Consider the following 21,838-nt stretch of genomic DNA (forward strand, 5'->3'; position numbering starts at 1 on the left):
GGTTTTTCATTGTTGGTTGGTTGGTTTCTTAGCTTTTTAATCTGTCACAAATTCATAAAATTGTCAGCAAGCATTCATTTAGGCTGCAAACATTGTACTAGGTACTAGGTATATATGGTGAGCAAACATCATGAACACGGGCCTTGTGGAGCTTAAAGTGATAAAGATATTAAATACAGATAACTAAGTGACTCTAAGTGAGCAAAGTTTTGTGAAGAAAGTGCTGAATGGGATTCTCAAGGAGCTTTTTTTAAAATATGAGACCTAATCTGATAAGGTGGGGGGGGGGAGGGGGCGTGTCAAAATTGTTGCAGGTATTACAGAGCACTGTGCTTTTAACATATTTCCTGGGATCTTTGCATCAGTTGATCATAGCTGTTGTTATTGTCATCATTGCTGTTATCATTGTTAATATTACACACACCCCATGCTCGTACATGTCCTTGCGTCAGTGAGCTTTCCAGAACATGTTACATGGTGCTCCACAAATGTCTACTGACTGTGCTCTGCACCTGTGCTTCCTGGCTGCTGCCAATTTACTTAGTTTCTGACCTGGTATCAGAGCAGTTCCTGGGGCTGGCCACTCATATTGTAGGCTCTATCCATGCCTTGACTGTCCCACATTCTTTAGAAGGCTTCTGAGCTTATTGCTCTACCTCCTAAATGAATGTTAACCAAATCTCAACGTGGCAACTAACTGTCCTGTTGCTATGCTGCTCTACAAGAAAGGAGGAATCTTTAGCAAATTTTCTGAAAGAAAAAGAGAGTGCCCCCCTCTCTGTTTAAGTTCCTTTGAAGATCCTATTGCTACAGCTACTCTGCACTGTAAGCATCCGTGCTGGCTGAGCTATGAACCTGAGGGATATTTCTTCCTATTGCTTATCAGAAAGTCTTTCTTATTCGTCACTGACCTAGAGTCTATTCTATACTGTAAACCTAATCCTCATACATTGCCCTTTCTCCATATCAAAGCCTGTGAAAATATGATTTTTAAATTACGATACTGTAAGTACATGTGCAATATGTACATCTGTGCAACCGATTGGTGAGAGGAATAACTCCTTATGGCCAGTACCCTCTGAGTCTTCTTGTCTGGAGTTGCTCCTAACTGATTTAGTTCTTGGCTTTCCTTCCTACTCTCTGGTTAGACCTTACTAAAAGACAGCTGCCCTATAATTTACTAAAAGATAGCTGCCCTAGAACAGCCCTAGATCCCTGGATATTGCATAATCAAAAAGACTAAGAATAATATTATCCCTGAAATGCTCCATAATGTCTCTTAACAAGTAGGTACAGCTATAATTATTGTCCCCCCTCCCCACCAAGAGGAGGAAGTGCTGAAATAGAGTTTATTTATTAATATAAAAATAACTACCATTTCCTGATTTCCTGCTTTGTGCCAGAAACTATTCTTAAATTTTCTATAAGCATTAATCACATTTAACCTATAGAACAGGCCTGTGAGGTTGATACTATGATAATTATCCCCCTTACTTAGAGGAGAAAACTGGGGATCAGAGAGCTTTTGACTTAGCCAAATATTTAGGACTTGAACCTGATCTGACTCCCAAACTTACATTGTAAACCATGAAGTAATATTGTCTCTCAATATTTACCTTTGAGAAATTATATGTAATATGTTCTATATAAGGGCAAACATGATGATATCATTTGTACCACAATATTTGATAGTTAACAATAAGTAATATTATTATAGCATGCCTATTTTTTCTTACCACATAAAAATTAAATTTGAGAAGATTCCTGTGAGTTCCTGTAATACCATAAAACATCTATGATACCTCACATAAAAATTTCTGGCTGATAATAAATGAGTCGATGATTATAGAAATAACAAATCTATTCTCCAGGATGTCCTTGTTTTGATTGTTTTTAATTAGATTGGTTCCAGTTTCTTACATTTTACTCTAGAGGTTCCCATGGGCACTATATGTTAAAGCAAACTTTAATAAACTCTCTTGGATGTTTCAGAGAAATTTGCAATGTCTTTTAGAAATGCTCGAATGAGAAATCTATTTTCTCATTTTGCTTAACAATCTATTGGCCACATCTCCTAGTTTCAGGTCTAATAGAATTTTTATTTTATAGCATTTCAGAGGCAATTCAATCAACTGACTTTTGTTTAACAGGAGAAATAAAGTTATTCTTTCTGGTTTGGCAAGGGTTATAGTTCCCAATTCCATATTAATAGCTTCATTATAGTTAAGGCTTAACACTGCTTTCATTTAAATAATTTTACCAGATGCTCAGTCCTCAATAACTATAATAAAATGTGTACTTTAGAAATGTGTAAAAAATCTGCAGATTCTCTCCAACTTTATTTATAAACCTGAGAAAGAGCATTTATGCTATTTACTCTGCAGCAAATAAACACACAGTCTTTAGGTATTGTCTTTTTACCTGCATGCTGCGTTTCTTGTTCTCATCAGAAGTTCTCTAGTCAGAGCAGGAAAAACAGCAGCATAGACAAACTCTGTATGTACGGCACGTGCCCCCAAAGTGTGCAAAAGTCCAAGACTCTGTACGCTTTCTGAACATGTGATCGACTCATAGAAAGATGGGCCACGGTCACCCAAGGTTGGTAGTAATCGTTGTCATTATTATTACTAGGCATAATTTATCAGTGTTCCAAACTCTAGAGTGACTATATAAATGGCCTGTCACCTCTCTCTCACCATCATCTTATGAGGGTTATTCTTAATTCCATTTGATAAGGGAGGAAAAAGGCTCAAGGTCTCATGAAAGCCAGGAAGTGGCAGAGCAGGGAGAACCACTGAGTCCCCAAATCTGTGGCCTATAAATCCCTGTGCTTAATGACTGCCAGACACCATCCTGGGCTTGTCTGAGGGAGCTGGGATGGTGAAGCTCTTGTCTATTGTCAAGAACAAAGACTTCAGATGGGGCCTCTTCATCCCCACTCACCACCCTGACTGAGCTCTCAAGTGTACTTGTTTTGCTAGCTATGCATTTTAAAAAGCCTTTACTGACTTCCAGACTCATTTAGCAACACAATATCCAGGCTGTGCTAGGTGTGGTTCCTCTACTTCCTCCATTTCTTGCACGGTTTCCAACTGTTACACCGCTCCCTCTCTTCCCTCCTTTCTTTTCACTTTCCCTGACCTGGTTTGCGTTGTGCTGCTACTTCCTGTGTTCTTGCGGGTGGGGGTGAGGAGGGGTGTGTGGGGGGGCACGGGGAGCTCTGTCCTCTCTGTCCCACCCATGTAGTTGCCTTTAGATGGCTGTAAAGTAAACCAGGTTCGCTGAGAGGAGTAAGCAGCCTCCTGAGCTGGGCACGTGAGTCAAACCCTGACCCCTTCACGTACCAGCTGTGTAACCTCAGCTAATTCACTTCTTTCTGTGTCTCTTTTTCTGCTTTAAAATCTGTTTCTCAGCTTCAAAATCAATATTACTATACTAATACCTATCTCACAGAGTTATTATAAGGCATAAATTAGCTAACACATCTGAAGTGCTGAGTTTAGTGCTTGGCACAGAGTAATTGCTTGCCTAATCAATTTTGTTCTTACATTTGCATGATGGCAGGTAATTGATATCAGAAAATCCCATCATTTGGTGGAGACAGAAATGACTTCATCTACTACAAGGCAAACCCTTCCTCCAGGAAGAAAATGAAACAAGCTCTCACTTTAAGGTGTTTCCCATTCCTTCGTTTTTGAGTTCCCCTTGGCCACAACAAAGCATGTTGGCTGACTGCCACTGGGACCTCAGAGACCAAAACATTAGCCAAGATTTTATTTTCTCTTAACTCTTGCAATTCCTGTCTCACCAAATCCCTGCCACCTGTATTTATAAAGCAGAGAGTGCTGGTAATGGCTTCATGTTCCGGCCATGGTTGACCTGGGGCTAATGGTCCTAGGGCACTGCACAGAAAGCTGAGGGGACGATGGCTTTTTGTCTACTTGCCTCACAAAAGTCATTCATCAGAGCGTATGTGATGGCTGTGTGTGCAGGTGGGAGGGTTTAGTGTAAAGAAGAATTCAAAATGATGCTCAGAGCCAGCAGTGCTCAGAGCTTTTGATGAAGCATTTCCACTGATGCTCACAGCCTAATCATACAGATGGTATTATTTTTTCTATTGTAAAAATGAGGTTGTCAACAGTGAGGCCAAAAAGGGTAAGTAATTTGACAACGGTCTGCCTTATTTTAACATCTGTGCTCTTAACTACATCACAGCCCTTTTCCCCTTCACTTTGGCATACACCCTGCTTCCTATAGTATCCTCTTCTGGCCTTTCCTTATCCATAACATGACGGGGTTTGACACGATGACTAGGAGTTCCCTGTCCGCTTTTCCCTTCCCTTCCCTTCCCTTCCAGAGTGCCATTCTGGCACTCTGGGTCGGCATCTGAGTTTAGAAGCACAGAGTGTCCATCTGAATGTGTGCGGACAGGTCTCATTTGCTCACTGCTGCTTGGTTTATGCTGCAGTTGTCTGTGACTCTATCTGAATCACACTGTATAGTTCCCCCATTATCATGTTCTTGTACCCACCAAGCACACTTTGTTCCATTACCAGTGCGCAAATCCTCTTAGGAATCCAGTAGAGCTTCAAGAATTATCTTCTGGTAGTTGCCGAATGTGTTCTGTTGATCCACAATTTTATACAATTTAACAAGAAAAGGTATTCCTGAGAGTCTCAACAATGTTTTAGTCGTGTGCAAGAGTGGGAAACCAACCACCATTGAACTCTACTGAGTTAAGTATCTTTTGTCTTGTTCTTCATAGTTTTATTAGGCACTTCCTCCAATGTTAGGTACTTGCTCCAAGGCTTGGACAGAACAAGGCTCCATAGCTTGTGCAGATAATTCAAATCTGAGTTTGCCTGTATTTTTTATACAGTCACTACCATGACTTTTCCTTTGGTGTAGTAGTAAAAAGAGGCACCAGATCGGAAATTCCATTCCAGCTTTGCTACTAATTTTCAGTGTGCTGTTTTGTTAAGACAATACCAATAAAATCAACCTATAGAATTATCTTTAAATTGAGTAATCTAAGAGATTCTGTACCTTGAGCCATGTTAATGATTTAATCATCTCAACTGGTTAGAACATGGCATCACCTTTTATTCCGCTCTTTTACCTCATAGGTTCAATCACCAAGTACTACTAGTTCTCTCTTCATAATGCCTCTCTGTATTCTCTTCCTCTTTCGGTCACCCACCACAGTAAATCCGGGCCTTATTTTCAGTCCTGCAATCCTGAAATAAATTGTAAGCTGCCCATACTTCCAAGATCTACCCAAAATCTCTCCCAGCATATACATACATATGTGTGTGTGTGTATATATATATGTACACACACACACACAAAAATATATTTGCACACTTCTTGCTGTTATCCGAAACCTCAATTATTCCTTCTCTAATTTTTGTGGTATCAAGTTCTTCAGGCTTCCATAAGCAGAAATGCCCTAAATAAATTTTTTGTTCTTCTCTGTCTACCATCTTTTTCTTATCTCTGAACTTTTGCAAAATCTGTGTTTTGCAATTCTCTTCATAAAACTCTTTCTTCCAAGTTTTCAAGGTCCATTCCAAGTACCAAAAAATATCCCTTGTCCCTCTTGTTCATCAAGAAGCAAATATCCTGAACACAAGCACAATTCTGGGCACATAATAAGCACTTAGTAAATATTTGTTGAATGAGTGTATGACTTCCACAAAGGTACCCTTGACTACATCATCCTACATGTGTATCAAGATTCTTTAAACCCCAATGGCACCATTTTAGCAGCTCTGTGGCCTTCTAATGTGAGAGAGTTGTTTTATTTTCATGCAATTAAGGAATAGGATCAATGAAATCAAAGGTGTTAAATTAGCCAAGTCCAAGCCCTGGCTATTTCTCTTTTAGACTGGAGGGGGAGGAAGCTCTGCCTGTGTGTCAGGCCCTGTTCTGAGTGTTCTGTCAGTGCTTACTCTCTGAACCATTACAACAATATTGTGAAGTAGCTGCTATAGTATCCCCATTTTACTCATGCGAAAACCAAGTTTCAGAGAGGTTATGTTACTTGCCCAAGATAAGAAAGTTATGACATGGTTAAACCAGGATTCAATCCCAGGCATTCTGGCTGCAGAACGTGTAATCATCAGCAGTATACTATGGTATCTCTCACACCACTGCAGAGCAGGAAAATATTGACTATCACCAAACTAACTCCAAGAATGGGGAAAAAAAAACCCTCCTAGGTCAGACTTGACAGTCAATGGCTCATAATATATTCTTATGGGAATGCATAGCCCTTAAGATTCAGCTCTTGTTTATTTACAATCCCTAGTAAGATGCTCTCCTAGTTGTTTATAACTAGCTATATCTTGTGTTTTGGTGTTAAAAGATAACCGCCTTGCCCTAGCTGGAGCCATTTTTTCCCCCTTTAAAGCGCCTTCGCTGGCCCTCTGAAATGCCACATGGCTAATGGCAGAATGTGCCTTCTTTAAGGAAGCCCTGCTTCCTGGAGCTTCTCTGGCATGCTGTCTTAGGAAACTGCACTGCAAGCCTCTGAGCAGCTGAATAAAAATGAAGTGGGCATTTGTATTTCCCCACTGATTGAGTTGGCTCAATCTGAGGTAGGTTCAGATTCACAAAAGGATACACAGGCTTGCTTCCAGGCTGCCAAAGGAGAGGCAGGAAAGCAGACTGTGTGCCCAGCTTCCTTGCAGAGCATGGCATTGGATATGTGTTAGTGGTACCCTTTAAAACCAAGGCTCCAGAACTCCCCCACCCCCACCCGTCACGGGATGATTTGTGCAAAATGCCCTACTTCTGATGCCAGCTGGACCCTGTTCAAATGAGCGTGCAGATCAGAAAGTGTTTTTATTATTTTTTTCACAAGGGCATGGTTTTAATAGTGACATATTAAGATGCAATGTCTGCTAAATTATAAGAATTGCTTTAAAAATATATTGACTTAATTATACTCATTTTTCTTTCCTTTATGTATTGACATTTTTCAAAGACTGCATACTAAAATAAATTCAAAACATGATCATTACATGTGGCACATAACTTACCTGCCTAACATTTTTCTCATTCATTTTTAAACTAATGCTTAATGCATTAAACTTTATAGATGAAAATACTCATATTCACATATTTCATAAAGCCAGAGCTAGTTTGATTTTGATTCCACCATTTTTTGCTTTAGAAAATAGTCACAATTGCATGAAATGCTGAAAATAGTTTACATATTTCTATACAGCATTCTGTTCACACCATGTATAATCTTGATACCATCATAATAATGATAATTGTGGATACACTAATGTTGAACTTACAGTTTTAATACTTAAAAATCATTGTTCCTATCCATAATTGATGAATGGATAAACAAACTATGGTACACATTCCTACAATGGAATATTATTCAGTTATTTAAAAAATGAAGTTCTGATACATGCTGTATCTATCATTATCATGGGTAAACCTTGAAAATATGATTCTATGTGAAAGAAGCCAGACACAAAAGGTCACATATTGCATGATTCTATGTTTATAAAATGTCCAAAACAGGCAAATTTATAGAGATAGGAAGTACAGTAATTGTTTCCAGGGGCTGGGGGAAGGGGAGAATTGGGAGTGATTGCTAACAGGTGTGGGGTCTCTTTGGGGTGACAGAAATGTTCTAAAATTAGTGGTGATGTTTATACAATATAGTGACTACACTAAAAACCACTTTTAAATGGTGAGTTTTATGTTCTGTAAATTTTATCTCAATTTTTTAAATGGCAAAAATGTATATGTTCCAATCAAGAGTGTCATGGTATCAGTATGGCCATAACTAGAATAAGAAATGGTTTCTCAATCATGAAGATGTGACAATGGGAGAATTACTGAGCAAGAGAAAATTTGATGACATATTTAAGGGCATATATACTAAAGGATAAAACTGCTATTGCTGGTAAAACATGTAAAGATGTCCTGGCCTATGCTTTCTCTACTCCCCTGTGCTCAGTTGTAAGAGGGGAATCTGACAGGACATACAGCAGTCTCCCTCTCAGTTTAAGAGGGTTGTCCTGAGTACAGGGCTGGCTCTTAAAGGCATGAGAGGACAATTAAAAAAAAAACCATGTAAAGATGATCTTTCCCAGGAACTGAAATTAAAATTTTTACAAGAAGTCAAAATCTTAAGCAATACAATCGTCTCAATATTGCCAAATTTACAGGAGTTCACACACAAATGCAGTCTATCTACATCATTAATGAACTGGTTCCAGGAGGTGATTTCCTCTCCTTTCTGAGAAAAAAGTTAGTTAACAGTTAGTAAACAGTTAGTGGGTAATTTTCATTAGATGCCACTTCTGGATGGCAAATCTTAAGTAAAAAAAAAATGTATACACAGGGACCTTGCTGCAAGAAACTGACTGGAGGTGAAAAGAATGTTCTGAAAATCAGTTACTTTGGAATGTCTCATCAAGAGGATGGTGGTTTATATTCATCTTCTGACTTAAAGCAGATTCCCATTAACTGGACAGCACCAGAAGCTTTTCCTTATGGGAGATATCGTTCTGAGATTGATGCAGGGAGCTTTGGCATCTTCCTCTGGGAGACCTTCAGCTTAAGGGTCTGTACATACCCTTTTTGCCATTGGAGGAGATCTTATCTGTCTTTTCAGATTTAAATGAATCACTGCCTTTTTCTTTGCCTGAAGATTTTGACTTATTTTTTTCCTTGTTTCTCTCATTTGGATAAGGAGACTCACATGGACTTTCACTTTTGTGTTTTGAAACCACCATTGTTCCATTTTCCTCCTTTCGCTTCTTGGCTAAGTTTGGTAGCACTTCACAGTCATGGTTTGAGTGTTCCCTTTTCCACTCTTTCCTGTCCTTTTCATCTTTTCTTTCTCTTTCTCTGGATCTTTTCCTTGACTTGTCCAAGTCTTTCTTGACCATTTCTTTGTCCTTACTCTTGGACAGTGGTGAAGGAGTATGATTAAGGAAGACTTTTGCTGAAGACTCCTTGAGTTCGATGAGACTGTCCTTTACTGTGGAAGAATGCGATGGAGAAGGGTGGGTATCAATTTTGCGGCGTTTTTGTTCCCTTTCAGACTCAGTAATATCTGATCGGGGAACAAGTGACTTCAGGGAGCCAGAAACTGGTGTTTTTTCTCCTTTGGCATTTTCCTTTGATTTCACGTCCTTTGCTAGATCTCTTTCTCTGGATGGCTCCTTCTCTCTTTCCCTTTTTTGAGTTGATTTTGATTCTACATTGGGGAGAGTGGTCTTGAGTTTCTCATCTTTAGCTTTTTCTTCCTTCTTGAATTTTTCTTTCTCTTTGTTGGACTTAGGTGTTCTTTCCTTTGTCTCTCTTGCTTTTTCATCTTTATTTGGCCGCTCTTCCTTCGATCTTTCTTTAACATCTTTACCAAGTACCCTGGTCTCTGGAGTAGTAGCTGGAGTCTTTTCTCCTTTCTCTTTTTCTTTCTCTTTCCCTTTTTCTTTGTCATTTTCTTTAACAGTTTTGCTGCTGTTAGAGCCACTATTTCCATTGGTTGAATTCCCTTTCAGTGTGGCACTAGACACTTTATTAGCGGCTTTCACACCACACTGAGATCTCTCCCTTGATTTATCATTCTCCTCAGCACTGCTTTCATGATATTTAGAAGCACTTCCTATGGACAACAAAGAAGACCCACCACTAGGCCCATTTTGTATACTGGCAACTGCATTCCTTGGAGGAGGGTCTTTGTGATGAAACTCATTTTCAGGTATCATATATGACTTTCTGCTTTTTAACTGCCCAGAGTAGCCCATAGCCAATGCATATAGATCAGGCCTCTTGTCTTTTTCTTCTTGGCAGATTTTAAGCACTCTGCTTTCCAAAGCCTGACCCAGATTCAAAACTTTTGGGTACCAAGGAAGTATTTTTGTTAGCACAATCAAGATATTCCTGATGTGAATATACTCGCCTGTTTCAAGGCAATGTACCGAAGCCTTGGTTATTTTGTAATGCCACTTATGTACAACATGTCGAAAATTTTCATAGTCCAATTGATCGGCTTTATTTCCACCGTTGAATCCAGTTGCCCGTAATATAGTAAGGAATCCTGGATAATTTCCACATTCTTTTTCATATGTGGCTCTATTACTGTGCCACCTGGTTACAGTCTCTAACATGCAGCAAAGAAATCTCCCATATCGACTAGCTTCATTTTCAGTACAGCTTGCAACTGTGAAAATTATGTCAGAGAAAATTCGGTCATAGCAAAGAAGTGTGGAAAAATTTGGAGTTTTCTGTTGATGTATCAGTTCAATGAAATGAGCACAGTAAACAGCATCAATTGCTGAAAATATACATCGAGGAAATATACACAGCTGTAGAAATTTTGTGATGGTCTCATTTTTGGTAGATTTTGCTAAAAGCCAGTTGTCCTTTTCCAATTTCAGTCTCTGTAGAACACGCTGTACATGCTCCATCTGTTTCTTTTCTTCTTCAAGAAGCTTGTCCTGAAGGGCGGTACAGCGCTCCTTCTCTTTTTTCTTTTTATTTGGAGGCATTTCCTGATTGTCATCAATTGCTTTCATCTGGATTTTAAGTTTACTGACTTCCCGTTCATAGCTGGTGTGTGGAACTGCAAGGTCATACATTGTCAATGACCAGAATGTGGCATAGAATTGAGGGCTGATGTCATCCCAGACTTTGCAAACATGCAAGGAGACCACTGCTTCATGGACAGGGGCCATCACCATTTTACATGATGTAATGTACTTGTGAACTTTATGTTGTTGTTTACTTCCCTTTTCTAATTTTTTAAGTTTGTCATACTTAGATGAAATATGGTGGGCATACATTGGCCTAGACAGGAAAAATGCTGCATCATGGGGTATATGAAATTCATTACAGAGCACATCAATTGAAGGCACTCTCTTAATATAATCTTCTGCGCTTAGATTAGATGCTAAAAATCCACCAAACTGTACCAGGGTATCATGACACTGATCATAGAGCTTTCCCACAAGTTTTAAATGTTTCTCTCCACCTTCCTGAAAGATCACCCCATTCCTCTGCTGAGCCATAATCAAACAGAGGGGAAGAGCAAGATCATGGTCCAGTAATGCGTCCTTTAATCTCTGGGAGGACTTTTTTGTGTTTCTGATCTGGCCAAAATAACCACCTTCTGCTTTTAGTTGCTCTCCACCAGTCATGGCCTCTAGTTGCTCCATTGTCATTTCCTCTGTAATTTCTATCCCTGCCATTTTTTGTACCACTTCTTTCAATATAAGCAGGTCAAAGCTTTTGCCTGCCTTTAGCTGATTAGCCACATATTGAAGAAGACCAGCAAGATCAATTGGATATTTACGAAAAATTGCACCACAGAAACTAGCCAGACTCTGAAACCAGCTCGAGATGGTTGTATCATCATGTTTCATTCTCTCCTTTTCTGGATTCGCTAAAGCTTCAATGATACAATAGGCCAAGACATCATAATTCAATGAAGTGAGGTATTTCAGTGAATCTACTACAGGTGTTATTAAGTTATCATACTTCTGTATTTGTGACAAGATATAATCAAACAAAATGGTTGGATTGCTGTGGCTCAGCTTCCCAATTTGTCTTCCAGAAGGCTTCACATTTTCCTTGGTTAGGCGCTTCATGATATATTTGGCTCTGTCTATTGTTTGAGCTTTAACTTTTATTAAAAGTGGGTGACTATTATAAGTTTCATTCTTCCACTGGCCATACAGACGGTATCTATGCTGATATGGAAATGTTTTAAACATTCCCCATAGTTCCTCAGACATACAAGCATTGCAGCCCATCAAAGAAAGAGATGGAAGTAGTACCTGGTCAGTAATGCTAAGCAAACAGCTAAGGATAACTTCCATTTTCTCTTTATCCTCTTGTTTGCTTCCATCAAACTGAAACTCCTTCATAAACGATTTGCCTATGCGCACTACTTTTGCAAATAAAATGGGATCATGAGAAAGGTGAGGACCAAGGTAACAGAACATATTGAATACATCTCTCCTCAAATCGTCAAAGCTCTCTGCTTGTTTTGGTGCTCTTGTATTCTGCAAAGCATTAACAGGTGAGCCTTTAGCACCTTTAGGAATGCCAACCTTTCTGTAGAGAGGCTCAATAGTTATGTGAATGAGCTTGCAAAGAGCAAGAGCTATTAGCTTATGTGAAGCAGCATAGTATGGAGGCATCTGATCCATAATGTTCTGTGCATGCTGCCAATCACCAATCTTTAATAAGGCTTCCAACAAACCAAGTTTTTGGTTGTCAGGTGACTTTTCCACCTTCTCCCCTTCTTTTTCCTTTTCTTTCTCTCGCTTATCAGTTTTTTCTGAAGATAACGCAACCATTGTAAGTTTTCTAACAATTTGTTTAGCTTCCACAATTTCTCCTTTATATTCGTCCATAATGCAGTTATCAGGTGGAAGAAGGTGTACATAAAGATCCTCTAAATCAATAAGATTAACTTGTAGAAGCACTGCTGCAACTCTGTATAAAGATGAAGGAGTCTCTCCATTTGGTAACTGGTAAAACTTGAATCTGAACCCAAGAATATGACACAGTGTTTGCGGCTCACACATACTCATGTAAGATTCCAATAAAGATATAAAGAAGTCATCATGTTCTGGCCTGCATTCAAACACTTCTAAAATGACATCCAAAACTCTATTGGGATCCAGATTAAAGCATCCTATTAAAGATTTGATATTTTCTAAGATTAAATCACTAGTAATATCTCCCAATAAATCTTGCCCCAATTCGGCAATCAGCTTGGCATAACCTTCATTTTCTTCTCTCAACAAATTGAATTTTTGCTGCTTATAAAAAAGTTTTGTCTTGATTTTTACTGACCTTTGATTGAATTGCTGTGATTGTTTTATAAGCCCTAATGATTCCAATGTTTCTGGATCCAAGCGTTCCTTTAGAATCGAGTCCGAAACTAAATACAAACACGCCAATACCAATTGCGTAAAATAGTCTCTCTTGCTTTTTTCTTCTAAACAGTTTGTCTCAATATCTAGTATGCAGAATACATCAGCAAGAATGGAGGGCATATCCTCACGAAATTCACTGATGTCATTAAAAACATTAGATGCCTGTTCATGCTTCAGAGTTCCTTTTATGACATGGTATGATAACTCATAGACAGCTCGCTGGAAATCTCTGTAAGTCGAACTGTCATGGCTTTTATTTTCACTGAGGATCCAACATAAGTCCAAAAATTCACCTCTCCCTGATTTCTCCCAGTTTTTTATCCACGCTACGGGAACCAACACTTTCGCGGCCTCCATCTTCCCCTCCTTAGCAACAGAAGCCCGGATGTGTAGCACGCAGGCGGGGTCAAAGGGAAGCTCCGCCCACTAGGAATGCCGGGAACTGCGAGTTCGCTTTCCGATTCCCCGCCCCCCACTCTTCGTCCCAGGAAGCGTTTTTTAAAGGGCAAGTGCTTTCATCATGCATAAAATGCTGTGTAACGCGAGATGTCTTAAACTGTCTTCCTCTTGGTTTTTCAAGAAAATATTAATTTGCTGTATTTGAAAAGTTTTTCCTCAGAAGAATCTAGATCTTGATCACGTGTATTCCAGTTATCTAAGCAAATGTCAGCTTCGTTAAATTATGTTTTCTGAGTCCATGCTTGACCAATGACAATTACAGTAGTATCTTGATATTTACAAGTTTAACATTCAGGTTTCTAGTATTCATAAAATGTATTTTAGACTCACAACCAGGAGTAACATGTAGGTTTTCTGCGGTGTGAATATGAATTGCCCACTTGGGGACGTAGGGGGTTAGATGGGGTCAAGTGAAGAATATACCTCGCCGAGTGTCCAGCAACCACATCACAACATGCCCTGTTATCTCTGGAGTAGTAATTATAATTTAGGGATTTTTGTCCAGATGTCAAAAGTCAAGTCTACATCTGAATCAGTGAAATAGCTTTAGATTTTTGTGCAAATAGTTGTGACATGAGACTGCTGAATTTCCCACTCCATGCTAATGGCCAACTTTGCTAATTAATCAACTTGCCCAAATGCAGCTTGCATCAGACTCCTCACAAATTGCTCACTATTTCTAGGCTTTGGGAGGTCTAAAATAAGCTGCCTCTTTTTTTTCTCTTTCTCATTTGAGCCTGACATTAAATACAGATTTCTTCAATCTCTCTTACACATGTTTGGATCTCTTAGCCCTTGCCAAGCATTCTCCAAACACCTCAGGAAAACAGGTCATTTCATTTTTGTCTGCCCACCTCTGGCAATAGGATTGGGATAGATGTTTTAGGAAGATGTTTAGAAGAAAAGGAGTAGCAGAAAGACCCCATGCAGGAGAAAAATAGGTAGACGCACACACCAGACAACATTGCTATGTAGGCAAAATGATGTGCCTCATCCCACAACCAGAAACTCAGAAATTTAGAAACTAGAAACCCAGAACAGCCTACTTCTTGACCTCATTTAAAAAGAATGTGGAGGAAAGGAAACTGTTGTACACTGTTGGTGGGACTGCAAACTGGTACAGCTCCTATGGAAAACAGTACGTCGATTCTCAAAAAAACTAAAGATAGATATACAATATGACTCAGCAATTCCACTTCTGGGTATTTATTCAAAGAAAATGAGAACACTGATGTGAAAAGATATATGCACTTCTATGTTGTTTTTTTTAATTGTAGTGCTTTTGTATTTTATTTTTTAAAGGTTTGATTTTATTTATTTTTAGAGAGAAGGGATGGGAGGTAGAAAGACAGGGAGAGAAGCATCAATGTGTGGTTGCTTCTTGTGTGCCTCCCACTGAGGGCCTGAACCACAACCCAGGCATGTGCCCTTATTGGGATCGAACCAGTGACCCTTCGATTTGCAGGCCGACACTCAATACACTGAGCCACACCAGCCAGGGCTATTTATTTTATTTACTTTTATTTTTTTATTGTTCGAATAGCTTTGTCTCCATTTTCCTGCCACCACTTTCCCCTGCCCTACCCACCCTCAACTCCCACCCTCAATCCTTTCCCACTTTGGCTTTGTCCATGGGTCCTTTATACATGTTCCTTGACTTGGCCTTCCCCTTTTTTTTCCTGTTACCCCGCTCCCACCTCCCCTCTGGTTACAGTCAGTTTGTTTTTTCTTTCAATGTTGTTGGTTATATTTTTCTTGCTTGTTTGTTTTGTTGATTAGGTCATACTTAAAGATGAAGTCATATGGTATTTGTCTTTCACCTCCTGGCTTATTTCACTTAGCATAATGCTTTCCAGTTCCATTACATGCACTTTTATGGGTTTATTTTTTTGCAGCCCTACGGGCAATAGCTAAGATATGGGAGCCACCTAGATGTCCATCAATAGATGAATGGATAAAGAAGATATTATATGTATATGTGTGTGTGTGTGTGTGTGTGTGCGCGCGCGCGCTCATAACACAGAAATAAAATAGAATGAAGTCTTGCCATTTGGACAACATGGATGGATATAGCAGGTATTATGCTAAGAGGAGTAAGAGAAAGCCAAAGTACCATATGATTTCACTTATATGTGAAAGCCAAAAACAAAGCAAACAAACAAATAACAACAACAAAAACAGACTCATGGAAACAGAGACCAGAGGTATGTTTGCCAGAAGGGAGGGGGTGGGCAGGTGGGTAAGAAGGGGAAAGGGAATATAGTCAAAAATATTGTGATCGATTTACATGGGGACAGATGATTACTAGAATTAGTGGGACCATTACATTGTAAGATATAAAAATGCCAAATCACTATATTGTACACCTGAAATTAGTATACCCAATATAAGATTATATACCAACTACACTTAAATAAAAAATAAATTTAAAAATGTTTGCCCATATACAAATAACTTTTGTTAGGAAGGAAACTTTACTAATCTATAGAGGACAGATTTTGTGCATTTGTGATTCAATTACAAATTCTTAATACTTTTTGGATTTTTACTTTAAATAATCTGCTGTCTCAGATTATAGTCCTACTTTAATGTTAGTATGCCCACTAACATTAGTGAGCCCTATGAGGACTGGGGGACTTTTTAGTAGTAGTAGTAGAATCCAAGAAACTAGTCATGTGCTTTGCATGTGGTAAATTTGAAGAAATAAAAAACTAATTTTAGTATGAGTGGTTTTATCACATAGTCTTATTTACTGTGAACCAATTATAGACCTGTTCCAATAACAATTTCTCTTCATTGCAAAAAGTTTTCTGAAAGCAGGGACAACTGCATTCATTTCTTTCCTCCTCATTTTATCTTGGCAGCAGGGCTGGCTTCATGGGTATGCAACCTGTGCAGTTGCATAAGGCTTAAAAGGGCCCTGCATTTGGTTTAATACTCTGTGATTGCCTTCTTGAAATTCTTAACAATTTTTGAACAAGGGGCCCTACCTTTTTATTTTGCATCTAGCCCTACAAATTTCACACCAGGTCCTGCCTGAGCTCTTTCTGTACCCCATATGCTAGGTTGGCAGCTATGGATTAGCCTGTCCTTCCAATTTGGCTTTTCTTGCCCCAATTTGAATTAATAAACAATGGCTGTGTTTGTGTGTGGTTCTCTTGGTTTAATAGGAGCCTTCTTACAGGAGCCATCACAGCAGGAAGAGGCATCCCTTGTCACCTGGGCTTCAGAGGAACAGCCCAGAATCTTACCCTGCAGGCATAGTAAGTTGGCTTCAAAGTGTCAGTGAGCATAAGCTTTAGAAAAGGGGACCTAAAGAGGGGCTAGTGCATATAAGTGACTTGCAGGCCCTTCCTCCGAACTAGGGACAAGAGAAAGGAAAAGAAAGCTGAGCTTTTAAAGTCCTCAAGAGAGGCCTGGAGAACCATCTTGCTGGGCCCCTTTCTCCTCCTTATTTTCCAGGATTCAAGTATCCTATGATAGATAAATGCTTCTTTGACTTTAATGTTTATAGGAAACATCTACCAATCTTATTCAAATGCATGTTCTAATGCAGTAAGTCAGAGGTAGGGCTTGAGATTCTGCATTTCTATTAAGTTCATAGGTGAGGTCAATGGTGCTGGTCCCAGGACTATACTTTGGGTAGCAAGCTAGCAGATTTGCCATGTTTCAGGTTTGGGCAGATCCTAGATATCTGTTTCATCCTGGCTTATGTTAGAGCTACCTCCTTTTCCTAAAAGCAGTCTAGTTTACCCTCTCTTCCTAATACATGCACTGGCACAAGCCAGCACAAATATACATGCAATGACTTAGAATGCTCAGAGCTTCAAATAAGAGAAAAGTCTGACTCAAATTGTCGTAAACAATAAGAATTATTATCTTACACAATTGAAAAGCAGAGAGAGCCAAAACCAGGCTCTAGGCGCAGAAATGCACATGACTTCATAGGTCCATCAAAGACTCGGGCTTTCTTCTCTCTGTTCTGCCATCCTCAGCATTGCAAAATGGCTATGAGTGGTACAGGCATTACCTTCAAATAAAACAATATCCAGAGGCAGAAAGGAGCTGTCTCTGGGGAGTCTCTGTTTAGAACCCAGATACCTTTCCTAGAAGCCCCAAGCAAGCATCTCACATTTCAATTCAGGAGCCTATTTCTAACTCAAAGGTTTACCAGGAGAAAAAGGTGACGGTGATGGCTTAGCATAATCAGGATAATCAGGGTCCTCTTGCTGGAAGCAGGGAGGAGGAGGGTGTTAGTGTTCCTTGAAACACATAGATGAGTAGAGGAAAAAAGTCCAGGTTATGTTGAAAAGAGGAAATATATTATCAGTGGGGAGAGAAAGAATGGGCACTGGCTTTGCAGCCAGCCCAGTGTCTACTCTCACACACTCCCCAACAAAAGGCCTTCATTTCAGGGGCAGTAGACCATCTCATTGCAGATCTGTAGCAGAGGGCCTGGAGGCCCAATCCTCTTTTTTTCTTTCATTGGATTAGTTATACCTGAAGTTGATGTCTAAAGTGTTTGGTATGAATTTAGAAAAATAATCTTAACTTCAGCTTTTCCCTGGGCAAGCTGGTCATGGATGCTTGCTTAGAATACAGGACAGAAACAATTGTATGACTGCAAAATAAGTACCAGAATGATTTTGCTGTTGGCTTTACTTAGTTGTATGATTTCCATTAGTAATATCATCCTTGTAGCAAATACATCTAGACAAATAGAGGAAACTCTGAAATCCAATACTTTCTTGTTCTAGTTGTTGAAATCTAATAATTTAGCATTGGGCAGCATTGTTCTGTTTAGACACTAGATTAATTTTACAGTAACCAGTCCAAAAAAAAAAACAAAACACAACACTTCTTGATAACATTCCTGAAAGACCTAGTGAAATGCCAAAAATTACTTTTAAAAGGATCTTAAGAGAATTTGTCCTTGATATAAATTCCTATAGCTAAAATGTTCATGAATGAAACTTCTGTCTTCATTTATTTATGAATGCTACTAAAAAACTTAAAAGGCAGAATGAACTGATTGGTAAATTCAGACTCTGAAGTCCAATTGCCTGAGTTTAAATCTGAATTGTGTCACTAACCAGCTGTGTGAGCTAAAGGCAAGTTACTTAACTTTGGTTTGCTTCAGTTTGCTTATCTGTCAAATGAGGATAAAAGCAACACCTACCTCTCTTGGCTCCTGTGAATATTAGATGTGCATAAAGAGAAGAGTACTTGGCATTAAGTAAACCCTCTGTAAATATTAATACATTTACATATTTTTATATGCCTTCAGTGAGGCAGGCCCTGTATTACACACATTTTGTCTCTAATTCTGAAAAACAATCCCGAAAGATTATCAAGTACTGCAAATACCAATAGTGAATAACAACAAACATTAAACTGAGCACCTACTATGGGGTACAAAGCAAGCATTATCTCATTGAAGCCTCACAATAAGCCACAAAACTATGGTTTTCCCATTTTACAGATAAGGAAACCAAAAAACAAAGAGAACAATTAGAAAAAAAAAACCTCTTAGCTGTGGAAAACTAGCCTCAGGGCATGGCAAAGGAAAAATTATTAAGAAAAGGAAGGGAAAGCTGACTTACTCTATAAAATGAAGTTGGAAATATTTTAAATATCCAGGAATTACCCAGGAGGGGACTTGGAAAAGATGAAAGTGAGCAAGGATTTGTAGCAGAATGAAGGGCTGAGGGGCAATAAAGGAATTTGGCAGATCTCTATGATAATAATGACCTATAATTGTTAAGAATAGAAATATTTACAATTCAGTTTTAAGTAACCTGCTTTGCTGCAGTGTAACCTTTCTTTTGCTATTCCCTCTTTGTTATCATTGTTAATGTTTATTATCTACCAATTTTTAGTATGTGATATTTAGAGGAAATTGGAAAAGAGAAAGCATGTCCTGAAATATTAGTATGATGTAGAGAGGAAAATAAAAATCAACTATGAAAAGCACAGTCTCAAGAATTCAGTGTAAATGGATCATCTGAACAAGATATGCCTAAGAGGGATATAACCCACCCAGTAAACCTTGGAGGCACTGAGGGGGTGGTCAGTGGATGTATCATGGTCTACAGCAGTGATTTTCAACCTTTCACACCTCATTGCACACACAAACTAATTACTAAAATTCTGTGGCATACCAAAAACTATACCAACGGTGAATAATAGCTAATATTAAATGGAGCACCTACAAAAATATTATATATTTTTGCCAATTTGACAAAAAATAGGTATAATTTTGATTGATTTACAAAAACAATAATAATAGTAATTACCCCCCCAATTTCGTTCCAAATTGACTCTTAAAAAATGAGGTGTCTATACTTGGTACCAGGATTTCTGATACCAAGAATTAAGCAATTAGACACAACCTTATTATGTGACGTGACCAATAAAATGTGACTCTGTTATATGACCTAATATTTATGGTTCAAGTCAGGGCATTAACACCAGACAGCTAGTGTTGTGTTGAATGTTGTCATTTTTTTAACTTGACAGCCTAAGGGAAAAGAGGTTACTGCCCCTGATTAAATAGTCAGATAGTGCATGCTTTAAAAATTCTTGTGGCCCACTGGTTGAATATAGCTGGTCCACAGGGTTGAGGCTTGAGGCATTTCTACCTCAATACTGAGAAGCATAACAGAACCCAGAGGACTTGGGGCTATCCATTAGGCTGACTCCTGGATTATTTGGAGGAACACACTAAATTGTGGCAAGAAGGGACTTCGGTAACACATGTCGGAAACCAAGACCAGAGAAGAAAATGACTTGCCCAGTTCCAAACAAGGAGAAGCAGAGGAGACCATGACCAGATCTCCTGACTGGAAGCCTGGCGGGCAGTCCACTTCGCCCCTGTCTCTTTCACAAGAGATGGTTCTGTGCCCTGTGGATGCTTTGGGAAAGTCCTAGTGATTTAGAGCTCTCCAGTGGGCTAACTGGCTTAGCATCTGGGAAATTCTGAATCACATAGAATGGAATGTTTTGTTTACTTCCTCTGCACAATGGTAAAGGGGAGAAAGGGTTCTTTTTTCATCCAGCTAATTTGTTGGAAGCAGTAAATAATTTTCCAATTTATCTGCCCTCACTTGCGACCAATGTCTCCTTTGACCATCTCTTTGCTAATTTCAGAGAAAGAATATCATTTGAACTATTTTACTTCTCGTCAGAAATTAGCAAAGAGAAAGAAGAAAGTCTCTACCTTAACTTTTCTATTAGTAAACCTACTATTAGTGGCAAATTGTAACAGAGGTCCGACCTAGTACAGTCAGTACAGTCAGAAATGGATGTGCATTCAGAGATTATTAAACCAGGCCCATTACCAATCACCTAGTTCAGTGGGTCAGAAGCCCCTTTTAAACCAAATTAAAGTCAACGCCCAGTACACAAAAACCACCAAAAATGGAGCCAGTCAGGATTAAGATAGTGGTTAAGGATATCTTAATCTCCTCCTTATGCTAGAGTAGCAGTCCCAGAATCCCTGAGACAGGTCTCTAAAGAAGCAACAGATGATTACTAAGCTTGTCCAGCTTATTCACTCTATCAATAGAGATAGTCATTTGAGAGTGACCTTCCCAAGATCCTATTCCTAAGGAGTGGCATATCTGAACTTGACCTAGTGTCCCTTCAAACTCAGTCCATTGACTGTCCTGTAGCTCCCTAAGCGGTAAATGCTCTTTTGACTTCTGCCTCCCCTGGTACTAAGATCTTGGAGGCAGAGAGTGATGGGATGAGGCTGGAGGCAATATGTTACTGTGCTCAGTAACCAGGTAAAATTCAGTGAGGCTGAGTCTGAGAAAGCTGTGGTTTAACCTGACTGATCTAAACCAATGCATACCATTTGGCAAACATGCCAAAAAAACACAGAGAAAGCATTTTGTATAATTTTGAAGATACATGAGATTTCTGTGTCATCTGCCATATCCTCTTTATATTGGTCCAAATATGGTCCAAGGATGCCCCATAGTCCTGAGGAAATGATGCATATAAGAAGTCACGCTGCACGGATTATTCTTTTTGTAAAAATGTGGTGGTGCAAGGAAAAGGAAATTAACTTTGATCCAGTGCCACTGACAGTCACTCAGTTGGCCGGCTGTGGAACCTTAGGCCAGTTGTTTCCTCCCACACTTCAGTTGCCTCCCTCATAAGAGGGAATGAGAGGGAAATGACTATTACACATAGAGACCTCAGCACAGTTACAGTGAGCATGCAATGCTATTGAGATGATGATGATGATGATGATGATGATGATTTTACCAGCTTAATAATAACACTCCTTCCAGTGACCTTGAGGGGTTTATAGTTATCAAAATCCTCATTTTCCAAAGGAAGATGCTGAGGTCTGGTCTGAGTGTTTAAATGCCTTGTTATGTAAAAGCAGGACCCCCTGATTCCAATGCCCATTTGTTTTCTACTACAATGAACTCTGGTGAACTTCT

The 21,838-nt window shown here is 39.1% G+C and overlaps 2 protein-coding genes and 1 non-coding gene across 3 annotated transcripts in view; 2 read left to right on the top strand and 1 right to left on the bottom strand.

Moving 5' to 3' along the window:
• SGIP1 (SH3GL interacting endocytic adaptor 1) overlaps positions 1-21,838 on the top strand; it is a 197,708-nt gene that overhangs the window by 14,706 nt on the left and 161,164 nt on the right. The window lies entirely within an intron of this gene.
• On the top strand, positions 7,946-8,085 carry LOC129071538 (small Cajal body-specific RNA 11). Its single transcript, XR_008529270.1, has one exon. It is a non-coding gene; the product is annotated as a small Cajal body-specific RNA 11 (non-coding RNA).
• On the bottom strand, positions 8,583-13,280 carry LOC129069238 (THO complex subunit 2-like). The gene has a single exon (XM_054571857.1). The coding sequence runs from the start codon at positions 13,278-13,280 to the stop codon at positions 8,583-8,585; it is 4,698 nt and encodes a 1,565-aa protein (XP_054427832.1).

This window comes from Pteronotus mesoamericanus, unplaced genomic scaffold, assembly GCF_021234165.1.
Source record: "Pteronotus mesoamericanus isolate MK-2021 breed Mesoamerican mustached bat unplaced genomic scaffold, CSHL_Meso_final contig_105, whole genome shotgun sequence".
In the NCBI taxonomy this organism is placed as follows: Eukaryota; Metazoa; Chordata; class Mammalia; order Chiroptera; family Mormoopidae; genus Pteronotus; species Pteronotus mesoamericanus.